Below are 13,504 nucleotides of genomic sequence, written 5' to 3'. Positions count from 1 at the left end.
GCATATTGAATGTCAGACTCTGAGGGAAAATTCTAACAGTGTCAAAAGGTCCCAGAGGGAAATGCTGCGGGAAATGCTTCATGTAGTATTTACTGTATCCATCTATTTATATGCTAATACAGGAATGCTAATGCAGAAAAGTATTTTTCCAGGGAATGGCATGGAAAGATTTAAGGTAGTGCAGACAGAAAACAGATAGACATGGAAAAGAATTTGAGAATGCAAAGAGATGACCCTCAAAATATGAGACCACCCCGGTGTCTCCTGGGGTCAAACCAAATTGCAAAACAAGACGGAGGACCATCTGTACAGTTTCTTTCATATCTTCACTCATCTGTCCTCCAGGTGCCTGTCCTTGCAGCCTCTACTTTCACTCATCTGTTCATTTTTTTTTTTTTTTTTGTGCTCTCCCACATGGCTTCTTCATGCTTTTAACACATCTCTGTTTCTCTCTCCTGGTTAATACAGATGCTGAGGAGGAAGGTGAATTGGAGCCAGCCAAGGAACTGATTCAACCAATAGCGGAAAAGCTCGTGGCCAAGTACAAAGCAAAGGAGGAGGAGACACCGCTGCTGTTCTTTGTGGCTGGAGAGGTGAGATAAGCAGAGGGTAAAATACCATTTCACACAGACTGGCATCGCTGGGACTTTTTTTTTTTCTTTTTCTTTTGTACAACCTGCTCTACCTCAGCTCGGCTTCAGGATGATTTAGTCTTTGAGTTTACAGCCCAGCCGATCCTGTGTTTTCTGAGGCAGATGCAGACGTGATAATGAAAATGCCAGTGCAATAACACAGTGACATTCATAAACAAACATTTCCAAACATTTCTGATTTGTTTTTAAGAAGGCGGAGATGCTTTAGACCAAATCAGACACTCGGGGAAATAACAATACTCTATCCAGAGTGGGATTTGACCTCCTTTTTGTCAAGTTGTTTTTGACCACTTTAGCAAAACATCCAGCAGATACTTTCTTATTTTTTGTTGCTGGTCAGTGTTCACCACCTGCTTGCTAACTGCGTCTGACTGCTGTGTGTTAGGAAAGAGAGTTTTTAGGGGTTTTTCTCTGCCTGCTGCCATTAATAATTGCACTGTGTAAGTGTTGAGAGTGAACAAAACACTTAAGGGTCAGAAGACGAAACCATGAGCTAGATGTCAGTAAAATGGCTAATAAAGGGTAAGTGTAGAGTTGAAGAGACACTTTAATACACAACTTAGTATTTCCAATCTGATCCATTTCTAATATATAGCAGTTTATTGTAACTGCTTTAGATTTGGGTATTTATTAGTTTCAAATAATGAAATCCGCTTATGAACAAGTAATCCCTATGAGCCAAAAGCTCAGGCTTCAGACTGCTAATGCTGCCTTCCATTTGAAGTGTGAACTGAGAAATTCCTGAGTTCCCAGTCGGAATCTTCAGCTTTAACGCCCCCTTCCAGTTAAACTTCCCACTCAAAGTCAGAGCAGCCACACCAACCTCGACTTTGCAGTCCAAGATGGCAGCAGTCCACATAAACAATAAGCCAAACTTTAGAACTTGTAATATGTGCAACAACTGTTGTGCATTTGTGTCCCACACAGAGCACCGACCAGGCTCTAAATGCTGCAGCGGTGCTTTTGAAAAACAGGCATTGCATTGTGCTCTAGGTAGATGTACTGGTACTCTAGCTCCAACATCCAGGAACAGCGTATTTATTTATGATGTCAAAGAGTGGGGATATCCGAGCTCTAGCTGTTCAAACCTGCTGTTTGTGAGAGGCAGCCAATCAAAATAAAGTTGACTTAAGGGAGGATGGCTTTGAAAGAATTCATTTTAGTTCCCCTTTCTAAGGATGAACTGCAGGGCCGTACCCAGGCTTGACATAGGATAGAAAATGGTTATTACACTGCCCCCAGAGGGGGAACGGGGTTATTGTTTTTTAGTATGTTTGCCTGTTTGATTCTACCAGTCCAATTCATACCAAATTTGCATGAAAGCTGGCCAGTGATCCCTAGATCACCTGTTTCAATTTTTACCATAATTGGGGCAAGGTCAGAACTCAAGTTTTTCTGAAAATCTTCCGAAGGTGAACGCGATAACTCGATGTGAGGTAGAATGTTCAAATTCACACCATCAGCTGATAATCTTGGATGAGTTTGACCTTTACCTTGAGGCCAAGGTCGCTGAGATTCAAAGGAAAATTATGGGCATGGACAGTAGGACCTTTGTGTTATCTCAGTTTGGAGAGTGACACATTTGTGAGATGGACAACGTTCAAATCAGCTAAAACGTCTGCCGAGGGGTGGGGTTTGTTGTTGTGCCCAGCAACACTTGTTTTGAATATAAATCATGCAAAGAGTAGAGTTTAGTCATATAACTATAGAGCTGGACATGTGGATAATGGGTCCCCATTAAAGAACTGATAATGATATGTGCATACAGTTTCCAAAAATTCAGTGGCCACTATATAACACTTCATGCAACAAACATGTTTACATGATGGCGTTAGAGGCTCTGTTCTTGAACCTGCAAGAGAGGCACTCAGTCCTCTCCATGACCTACAAGTCAGCTGTGTGCCTCTATCATGATGGGCAGACTCAGAGCGTGGCAGATGTTCGCTTCTCCCTGACAATACTGACATGCCATCCTTTCTATCTGTGCTGTATCTCCTCCCACATCTTCCCCGTGTGGGACGAGCTGCGGAGTTTTCATAATACCCGTTATCTCGTGGTGTTCTGTCTCAGCCTTTCCAGAACTGGTGCAGCAGCAGACATAATTACCAGCTTAGCTACCTCTCCTCAGTTCCCCTGCTCTCTGCCCTCCAGCTTGCCTTCCTCCCAGTTCAGTCTGGAGGGGCAGCGCTGGTTTCTCGTGTCACTTACCCAAAAGCGGGCTCAGGTTTCAGCCGCGGGTGTTGCACATGTGCTAACTGTCAGGACCTGGCAGCTCAACTCTAATGTCAGCCTTGGAATATCACTGACACATGTACACAGAACTAGAAAAGCTTATGTTTTCAGGAAAACAGGAGTTGGACTGATAGTGTTTCGTGTTCATAGTGTTATTCATTTGACCTAACGCAAAGAAACGCTTCTGCACTGGAGCTTGCGGTTATTCAGGTGCAACACATGCTAAGCCATATACTTTTACATCCATGTAGTGCAGGTATAATTTCCTGGATGTAGCTCAGCCAGCTATGAAATCACCAGGTTTCCCCCTCCAGACTGGGTTGCGTCAGATATCATGTCCCATTTCAGGCATTCAGTGAAGCTTCCAGGCTCTGGGCTCCTTCACCTTGGTTTGGGTTTGCCCTAGTAGGCACACACTCCTCTGCCAGACCAGCTGCTGGGTTTTCTGTGTCCATGAGACAGCAATATGTTGGCAGCCTCTCAGGGGGGAGGCCAGTCTGAGCTGAATGATACAGGATCTTCTTACTCTACTGAAAAAAAATGCGCACTACAGAGTAGTACAGTATACTGATTTATAATCGCAGAATGAAAGCTCTTTTTGTTCTTTCATTTCTCCTGTGTTCTGGCTGTTGCATGCAAAATGAAGTCGAGCTGTATTATCCAGTCACATAGTGACTGCAAGTCTGCTCTTCAAAGCTTTGTTTTTGCCTGCTTGATTTGTGTGTGCGTGTCCCTAAAACAGGATGAATTGCTTTGACTTTGATTATAATGCGTTGCATAACCACTCTGATACTGCATTTATTCAAATCTTAGGACACTGGGGTTTTTTTTTTTTTCCTCCCGCCTTCATTATTAGGCTTTTAATAAAAATGTGGGTCTTAATCACTAACACTTCACACATACACATTTTTAACTGTGTCAGTGGGATTGTTTTAGGAAAGGCAAGGTCATACTGTTGGTCCAACACATCCAGACAGATGAATGGTATAAGAATCATGGTCCCTGGAGGATAACATCTGCCATCTTTGGGACCCCCTGACCTTTACGTAATTTATAAATCTTGTCATCAGCTGCCACATTTCAGGGTAGATTTTCAGGCATAAAATGTGAACAGTCTCACATGAGGGTAATTTGAATATTTTAAGCCATTAAGTAAACACGCATTTTCTAAACATTTGACGGTGCACTAACATGCTTTATAGACTGTAAATAAAAGATGGATGCAGCCACCATGACGTCACCTATTGGTTTGTCAAGTCCTGTTTTAAAACCCCCTTTTAAAATTTTAGCATTTTTGCCGTTATAGAAAAAGCTCCACTTAAGTAAATACTTGTGTACATGCGGACAGGGCCTTACTGGCTCCAGGCTGCTTCAGACCTCTTGGCATCTACTAATGTCCGTTTTCAATGAATCTGATGTTTTAAATGATAAACTATTAATCAAGTCCATAAACAACAAAATACACAATAATTAAAACAACTTTTAGTTATAATCATGTTCATATATGTGCTATTGAGTGAACTGAATTGAATATTTGTTGCTATTGAATGGGGAAAAATATGAAAAATAATCAACAGGTCAAAGTTTTTTGACTTGCAGGTTTTTTTTGTTGTAAATTTAGTCATGATTAGCAATTGTAAGCAGCTAACATGCTAAATAAACACAGATAGTATTTATACTGTCCACAGGGAAACATTGTTCTCACTTAGCATCACTATGCTAGTGTTACTGTGAACATGTTAGCATTTCACTAAAAGTTAACTGTCCGGTTTTGGTAACTTTCAGGACACGCTACACAGATATGCCAAGTTTCAGCTAATAGCTCTTTGACAGCATAAGATTTATGAACCACCAAGGTGATTTCCCAAACTGTTTTACCTTTGTTGCCATTTCTTTAGCAGAATCTATGAAAAATGCCAAATGTGTTTTTGTGACAGTCCAGTTTAAAATTTTCTTTGCCAAGTTGCCTGTTACTTGTAGCCACAACACTCGTTCATCCCTTGGATTTGTCACCTTTTTATGCTTGAATGTTTCATAGGTCAGTTTTTAGGCTTAACAAAAAAAAAAGGACTGGACTCTATTTTTTTTTTCTTACGTTTCTGTGCACCAGATAAGTGTTTTCACTTTCAGCACTATAAGGAAATATCTGTCAGTGATGACTTTTCCTCCAGACATCAAAGGTGACCAGTGAGATGGACGCAGCCTCGGCTCGGAGGCCAGTGGCTGGGTTCATCATTATCAGCTGATCAGAGGGTCGATGTTGGTCTGTGAAATGCCACAGCGCATCGGTAATCAGAACGGGCCTGACGTGGCCCAGCAGGTCCCACACGGTAAACACACGCTGAGCCTTATCACAGCTGTGAGTGCGGGCTGCTGCAGCAGAGAGGCCCTTTTTGTCTTTTTTGTTCTGGGCTGAGCTGCAGAGGGCGGGGTGGTGGGGTGGTGGGGGGCCTCTGGAAGGGCTGCACCTCACGAGAAGCGGTTTACACAAGCCAAGAAACCACACAAAAGAAGATGCATGACTTCCTACGGAGGTGAAGACTGATGCAGAGATTATATCTTCTCATATCGAAAAGGCTGAAAAGGCCACGGTGACAGATTTTTGGAATTTCTCTGGTTGTGGTTTCTTTACAGATGATCTATAATCTACGCTTCACATGGCCCCAAGTGAGCCTGCAAGGAAAAGCTTTTATTTGCAGTCAGAGATTTAAGCGGTATTTCACTCGTAACAGCATTGTCCTTAGTGACAGCTTACATCTGAGAGTATTAAGCAGTCAATGTATGGTGATTTGCAGCATAATAAAACGGACTCTATTCACAGGAAGTTAGCTGCCTATAACAAAATACCACACGGCAACTCATCTGTTCCATCTGTTAGCAGTTTTGCAAAGTAGAGGTCACGGACTTCATCTTGGCATACTTATCCTTTTTAGGTAGCGGTGCAGCTATTTAATGAAAAGTCTGAGGGCTCATTGTGCGGTTTGATCCATTTAACAAGAGTAGCTGCGGATCTTCTGATAACAGAGGAGACAACAAAGAGCGTTTCAAAGAGTGTTATATGAAGCAGGAAATCCATCCAAAGTCGCTATATCATTGACTTTGCTTGACTAAACTCACACTGGTACATAAATCAGCAGCTAACAGTATTCACATCACAGGCCTCCATTTGAAGTCCAGCTCTTTGTTGCAGTGCCACCCTCTGGCCTCTTCTTGTACGTTCTGCATTTGAAACCTAATCTTTACCATATGGAAGTGATCTTTAATCTTTGAGACTCTCCCTCTGAGCCAGCAGACTAAGCCGAGGAGAAGCTGGGCCCATCGTGTCATGAGGATGAGAAAATGTTGCAAATGATATTAGTATATTAGCTGTACACATTCAAGTGAACTATGTGGCCTCGCTCAACCCAACACATGAAATTCATTCGACGAGAATAATGGATCTCTGTCCGGGCAGGAATGCCGGTTGCAGGAGCGCTCGCAGCTGGAACTTAGAGCTGAATTAGGAAACTGTGATTCTGTGTTCAGCCTCAATAATTAATGGAACTCTCACGCTTGTTTGAAAGTTGCTGCTTGCCTCCCCTGTAGTGATTCACATCTATTATCTCTGGATACAGAGGTTGTAATCCTGACTTGTTAAGGGGTGAAAGGTGACCTCAAGCCTCAGGCTAAAAAATGGTGAAGCCCTTTTAAAATAACTGCAAAGAAGTACAACTGGAATCCCCACTATACGCCCGGCAGCAATGTATTTTTAACGTCCTCCCTCACAAATCTGTGCTGCTCCATCGTTACGGTGCTCTGCGATGGGAGTAAAATCTGATGCAGGTGAGCTTTTGATAAAGGAGGGATACTTCTGGACCCCCACCCGGGTCCTTCCTGGCTTTCTACACAGCAGGATGTGTGACTAAGCAGCAGCTCTGTGGTTTCCCTGAGCAGGCTGCCTGCAGGAAGACGGCAGAGAAGATAATTTCATATTCTCTTTCAAGAAGCGTGCATTAATAAATGGTGCCAAGCTGTTCTGGACTTTATAGGGTGGCATAGTTCAAGTGAAGGGCGCTGTCCTCATTTTCTGAAGTGTGTACTGCTGTGGAGCAGGGAAACGTCTTGAGTGCCTTCCTCAGGTTTTTGGTTGTACTTCAAATGCCATGTCAGCATTTACAGTGAGAGAGAGGCCAGTATAAAAGCCCCCTCTTATCTTCCAACAAGACACCTGCACACTGCGTACAGAACTGCATCACTTGCAATCCTGTTGCATCTTTTGTGGAACATTTTCAGGTATTTTTAGGTGACATTTCTGCACCTGAAGTTCAGGTGTTTGTTTATGCTGTAGTAGAGTTTGGGTTCACAGCCGCCTTTGACTTGCAGCCCCTTTGAACCAAACTGTGACCCTGTTTGAGCTTTCTTTTAAAATGTGTCTTGGGAGCCATGCACACAATTTTTATCTGTCACCAGTAAGCGTTAGGTTTATTTAACCAGGACTAGCAAATAAAACACAGTGTTTGAAGAACTAATAACGTACATGAACCGGCTGTTCTGACTGCTGAGATTTCTGGGACATCAAATCACCTTGTGACTTGCCAAAGGGCACAGGAGGAGAGGGCACTGATTAGATTTTCTTGTTACATCCTTGTTGGAGATGCATCAGGGCACATTTGTGTTTGCGCTACAAAGGACGTGTGGTCAGATGCATTCCAGATCACCTAAGCAAGTAGAGTGACTGCTTCATAATGCATTTTAGTGTTTAAATGCATGTTTGGTAAAGAAACAGTTGAATTGTACATAGAATTTTCCCTCTCACCAAAATGATGCTAAAACTTCCAGGATGATCTTTATGAACCCAAGTGCTGAACCTCATGCTTTGGTATTGTGTTAGTCCAGATTACATGTCTTCTTGGCCTAGAGCAGTGGTTCTCAAATCCAGGCCTCGTGGCCCCGTGTCCTGCAGGTTTTAGATGTGTCCCTGATCTAAAACACCTGAATCAAATGGCTGAATTACCTCCTCAGTATGCAGTCAAGTTCTCCAGAGTCCTGCTAATGACTTCTATATGTGATTCAGGTGTGTTGAAGCAGAGAAACATCTAAAACCTGCAGGACACGGGGCCATGAGGCCTGGATTTGAGAACCACTGGCCTAGAGGGAGAGGATATACGGTTTTTTTTTTTTTTTTTGTTTTTTTTTTTTTGTTTTTTTTCTTATTCTTTAATAATTTAGAGGCTGAAATTGTCACATTGTGCAATAATTCAAATGAGGTGTAATAAATGGAAATCATGCAGAAGTTTAAAAAAAAAAAATGTTGGATTGATTACTCGCAGTACACCAAACTCCAGGGAACAATGGCATAAAGAACAATTTCATGTTTCCTTTTAAATTCTCCATCATGCTGTGATTTATTGTGGCGTCCCAGCCCGTAATGTCAGGAGGCTGCGCACAACAAGATTTGAAACTTCATAAAGAAATCTGCGGTGAAAGGGTAAACAGAGCACAGATTTTACTGTTTCAATCATAAGCTCACTGAAGCCAAAGTAATGACAGATTTATGACATTTTGACTTGTACATGAGTCACACCAGGCCGTGATCCGAGCTTAATCAGTCCTGCATGTGAGGAATAGACCACTCCATCATGTAAAATCAGTCGGCTTTCACGATTTTTTTTTTTCCTTTTTTTTTTTTTTTTTCTTCTGTCTCTGTAGGATGACATGAGCGACTCGCTGCGGGACTACACCAACCTCCCAGAAGCGGTACCTCTGCTCACTATCTTGGACATGTCGGCCCGTGCCAAGTACGTTCGCGACGTGGAGGAGATCACGCCGGCCGTGGTGGAGCAGTTTGTCAGCGACTTCCTGGCTGAAAAGCTCAAACCAGAGCCCATCTAAAGAGACAGTCCACGTGTAAACTGGACACATTACATGGGACTCACTCCATCATCCATCCCTGATCTATTGCTACACCCCTCACAGTTTCCAGCCTCCCACTCTCTCGCTCTCTCTCCCAGCTCCCCTCCTGACTGTTAGAGAGATGTCTCACTTTTTACTGACATTTTAGCATTTTATTTTTAGATGTGTTCCTCTTTCACGGAGTCCTCTCTTTCTCCTGTGGTGCCTTGCATTGACTATAGTCCATACAGTAATATATATGGAGATTTTTTTTTTTTTTTTTTTTCTCTCACAGTGGAATTTCTAGAGAAAACCAGAGAATTACCCAGTGGACCTACTTATTCAGCCAATCTTTTGCTTTCTGTATTGTCTGCAAGATTCTTGTTGCTTTTGGTTTGTGAATGAAGTTAAAGAATAAAATGCTTTTTTACAATTGTAATTCACCTGTAGTGCAGATGTGCTAAACCTCAGTTGGATGTAGCTGTATGCCTTCATGGCCCTATTTAAATAAAGAAACCCCACAGTATGACAGGTGCACATACAGTAAAGAGCATGTTCTAGTTGCTTGTGACAGACCAGTGACTGATGTTTTTAAACCCCGCGTCGTCTTGTGTGTCATGATGTGAGTGAAAGTCATCTCGAGCTGGTTGGAAATGGTGGTTCTCATCTCAAAGTCATTAGAGGATTTTCTGTGAAGGTCCCCCTAATGGAAAAAGGCTAGATTATTTCTGGAGGCACGAAAACTTTTCCTTTTTTTTTTTTTTTTTTTTTTCTTTGAAAAGTTGAATGTATAAGTCCCTTTATATCCTGTTACTTTAGTCATAGCTTTTCACACCCATTAAAAATTCACTGGCAAGCACAAGAGTTTTGTTCCTAAGTTTTATCAATAAAGTTAGCTCTTAGATATGTAAAAGATGCACAATGCAGTGACTCCAGTTCCTTTCTCACAAGGGTTTTAAACACTGTGGGGTCAAAAGACAAAGTATATGGTACATTTATTATGGGAGCCTGTGAATATCGACTCATTCTACGGATGTGCAAAAAAAAAAAAAAACCCAAGGTGGGTAGAAACTTTTGACCTTATGCTAGAGAAAATTATTAGAAGAGAAAGGGAGAAATGCTTTTTTTTTCCACTTATAAATTGAGATTTATACGGAGAATAAACTTCAGGAGGGACCACCAGGGGGAAGCTCTCTGAACCTTTAATCATCCTGGTTTTTATAGCTTATATCAGTCTTCCAGCACAAAATCTATTATAAATATAATCAAAAGATTGCATCAAAAACAGTTAATAATAACAGGTGCTGTGTATGGTACTAGAGCAGCTTACCACCTTATTTTGATGCTGTGGCAAATATTTAGCAGCTCTTTTCTCAAAATTAAAGAGCATCTGTCACCAATTTTGATAATTTTAACTGTATTGCTATTTTCTTTATAACTCCTGCACCCACATTTCTATTTGCCGAGTTTGGGAAAGCCTGCTGCCACACTAAGGTCCCACACTAAGTCCCAACAGCCAAACCAAGGCACTTCATATACAGAACCTCCAATATTAAAGAAAGGAAAAAAAAAACAATCCCATATGAGCAATTTCTTGGCAGTTGTGAGAAGCAAGAACTTAATGATATGCAGTAGTGGCATATAAACACATGGGGAGTGAAAAGAGGTCAGTGGGGACAAAATGCTCAATTTCTTTCAGCTGATAACTGGATATAAAGGGAGTCTAAAAACACCAGTTTGGGCTCTGGAAAATTCTAGTTTTACTGTTTGACATTTAATAGAGAAATCAGTCAAAATATTTTTTTCACAATGGAAAAAAAAAAAAAGCTACATAAATTCATATAACACAAACATACATGCAAATTGTATCATTAGCAGAAGATTATCTGGGATGTTCCATTTGGTCTGATATTTAATGGAAGCATCATGAAAACTGCCTCTCAGCTTTAGCCTGCCATTTCTTTCCAGATGTTTGCAGCAGTTTTAACAGTTGCTTCCTGCCCTCAAACAAAAGGATGCTAGCTGCCATGGCTGAATTCAAGCTGTCCACATCAGGAACAACGGGAATAAAGAGCCTGTGGCCGTCGGTTTTCTCTGCTAACTGGACCGCCTCTAGACTCAGACCATGTGTCTCACCGCCTATCACAAGAGCAGTTGGGCTGTGAGCCCAGCTGTCACAGTACAGCTTTGTGTCCACTCTGGGGAGTGAGAGCCCCTCATCTTCAGAGCCCGAATCAGAATCATATTCCTCATAGCCCGTGTTTTTGCGGTTGGATCTTGCGCTAACCCAGCCATAATCTCCAGCTTTGGACGGCTTGTGAGACACATTAACTTCCGCTTCTCTACTTCTATCGAGGCTGCCACTGTTGTCAGCCACATGGACAGTCACAGGTTTAGGGAGATGATTTTCAATATCATCCCAGTCCAGGCTGGGATAGATGGGAAGGCGGAAATGGGCGCCCATTGCTGCACGCAGAACTTTAGGCTCCCAAGCATCCACACAACCTGACAAAAAAATAAAATGTTAACAAAATTCAAAGGAAAGATGTGTAGGACCATTAATATTGGAGATCACTCGATCCCATTTCTAATCATCACTTTAAACATACCCTTGGTGAGAAGGACATTATGACAGCCAGCAGCAGCAGCACATCGCAACATTGTCCCAAGATTCCCAGGATCCCGGATGTTGTCACATATCAGAGACAATGGCACTGAGTGACCTTTGCTTGCAAAGTTTAACCGTGAAGGGTCTGGGCGAGAAAATATGGCTGCAGAAGAAGAGGTCAAAGTCAGAAATAATTCAGTTATCAGTGCTTCATAATGAACCAAAAGAAACTGTGTCTCCCTCACCGATCACCCCTTGTGGGGCCACAACATCAGACCAGATCTTGATGTCCTCAAACTTGACTTTGACGAGCGTGGCCCTTCTCAGCTTATCTAAGGGCAGCTCTCGGAGTCGATCCACTGTGCTGAAGAACACCATCTGTGGTTTAGCACCAGCATCCAGGGCGTCACAGATCAAACGCCTGCCCTCGAGAAGGATTTTACCCTGGTGCTCCCGAAACGTCCTGGAACGAGCAACACTCACTAACCTCCTGCAGCGCAGACGTGTGGAGAGGGAAAGGAGGAGGAGAAGGCAGTGTGAAAGTTATGTTATCAAAATATGGTTTAGAAAAGAATTTATACTGTAGTTTATACTGACTTTTTCCTCAGTTTTATGTATCTTTCCATTTCTACTCTGCTATATTCTGTGTAGTCTGGTGGATTGGGAAGAATCATCTATTTCTGAATGTTAGTAAGACCAGAGAGATGGGAACTCACTTCAGAAGGAAGAGGGCAGCTACAAGACCTGCATCTATCCCAGGACAAAATGTTGATGTGATGGAGGAGTACAAGTACCCGAGAGTTTACACTGACAACAGGCTGAACTGGAAGACCAACACAGGCTGTATTCAAAAAGGGTGACAGTTTTAGCAGCTCTGTCACCATCAGCTCGGCCTGTTTTCTTTTTCTCAGTGCCACCGTCTCCAAACCGTACATCACTGCAGGTCTCAAAACCATCTTGTAAACCTTCCCTTTCACTCTTGCTGTTGTCCTGTCACAAATCACCTGACACTCGTCTCCACCCTACCTGCACTCTCTTCTTCACCTCTCTCATGCACTGTCCGTTGCTTTGGGTGGTTGACCCCATGTATTTAAGCTTATCTACCTTTGCCACCTCTGCTCTTTGCAGTTTCACTGTTACACCGGTCTCCCTCACATTCACACATTGACTCTGTCTTGCTTCTACTGACTTTCATTCCTCTGCTTTCCAGAGCATAACTCCATCTCTCCAGGCTCTCTTCCACCTGCTCCCTACAGATCACAATGTCGTCTGCGAACATCGTAGTCCACAGAGACTCCTGCCTGATCTCGTCTGTCAACCTGTCCATCACCACTGCAAACAAAAAGGGGGTTGCACATCACCCTTGCTCGTATAATAGCGTACATATAAGGTACTGCATAATGCCCAGCGCTTTGTATCCCAGAGCTTAACCGCATTTCCTAATTTCGCCTTGGGCCACCCCTGACTTGTCCTTGATCCTCCTGTTGAATCACCCCTGCTGCTGCTGCCCTCACTTGGTGAGACTTACGCCAGTCTTTTATCTCCAGGAGAAGCCCTCTCATAACGCAGCCCGTCCACTTCATTCTTTGTCACACTAAAAGCATGTTTCGTAGCTGACTGCGCATCACTCCTGGCCTTGACAGCGTCTCTCTCTGTCGTTGCAGCGGTGATTCTTCCCCTGGTCTCCTTCTGGATGCTCGGCTCGTCTGGCTGAATCTGAGGCGGCTTTATGATTTTACCCGTCTCTTTTTCAGGAGACAGCACTCTGACAGGTTTCCTCCGCAGTCCGCGTACATACCGCCTTGACTCCACATTGACACTGCTCCTGTATGTTAGAAAAGCATTTCGCTCTATCGTAAAAACAAGGCACATCACGCTCTTCATGTACGCTGCCATTTTTGCCTGCTTTCTTCTTCTCTTGTCTGTCAAGATGTTTCAGTAACACGCGCTAACCTGCCTACCGCCGCTAGCTGTTTGATTGCTGGTATTGCATTTATAAACATGAAATTAACAAAATTCATCTGGTAGCATTATTAATTTACTCATATATTGACTTATTTAATATAAGAATATGTCAAATACATCCCATAGTAATCATATTTTACTCGATGACGCTTCAAACTTGCCTCTTAATTGTAAT

The 13,504-nt window shown here is 42.7% G+C and overlaps 2 protein-coding genes across 2 annotated transcripts in view; one reads left to right on the top strand and one right to left on the bottom strand.

The window, feature by feature from the left end:
• The window catches only part of nxn (nucleoredoxin), a 62,538-nt gene extending 53,256 nt beyond the window's left edge, over positions 1-9,282 (top strand). Inside the window, exons 7-8 of the mRNA XM_030744340.1 lie at positions 469-593; positions 8,574-9,282. Of these exons, the coding sequence (XP_030600200.1) occupies positions 469-593; positions 8,574-8,756 (308 nt within the window). The 3' untranslated portion in view covers positions 8,757-9,282. The remainder of the gene's footprint in view (positions 1-468; positions 594-8,573) is intronic.
• Positions 9,283-9,817: 535 nt separating this feature from the next.
• On the bottom strand, positions 9,818-13,457 carry mrm3a (mitochondrial rRNA methyltransferase 3a). The gene is made up of 4 exons (XM_030744926.1): positions 12,893-13,457; positions 11,610-11,854; positions 11,366-11,527; positions 9,818-11,261 (listed from the first exon to the last, which is right to left on the bottom strand). Exons 1-4 carry the CDS (start codon positions 13,258-13,260, stop codon positions 10,681-10,683), a joined length of 1,356 nt encoding a protein of 451 aa, XP_030600786.1. The 5' UTR covers positions 13,261-13,457; the 3' UTR covers positions 9,818-10,680.
• Between the last annotated feature and the right edge of the window lie 47 nt (positions 13,458-13,504).

The sequence above is a fragment of the Archocentrus centrarchus genome, chromosome 13 (assembly GCF_007364275.1).
Source record: "Archocentrus centrarchus isolate MPI-CPG fArcCen1 chromosome 13, fArcCen1, whole genome shotgun sequence".
Classification (NCBI taxonomy): Eukaryota; Metazoa; Chordata; class Actinopteri; order Cichliformes; family Cichlidae; genus Archocentrus; species Archocentrus centrarchus.
Note: the sequence above shows the minus strand (reverse complement) of the source record. Positions and strands in the feature narration are given on the sequence as shown.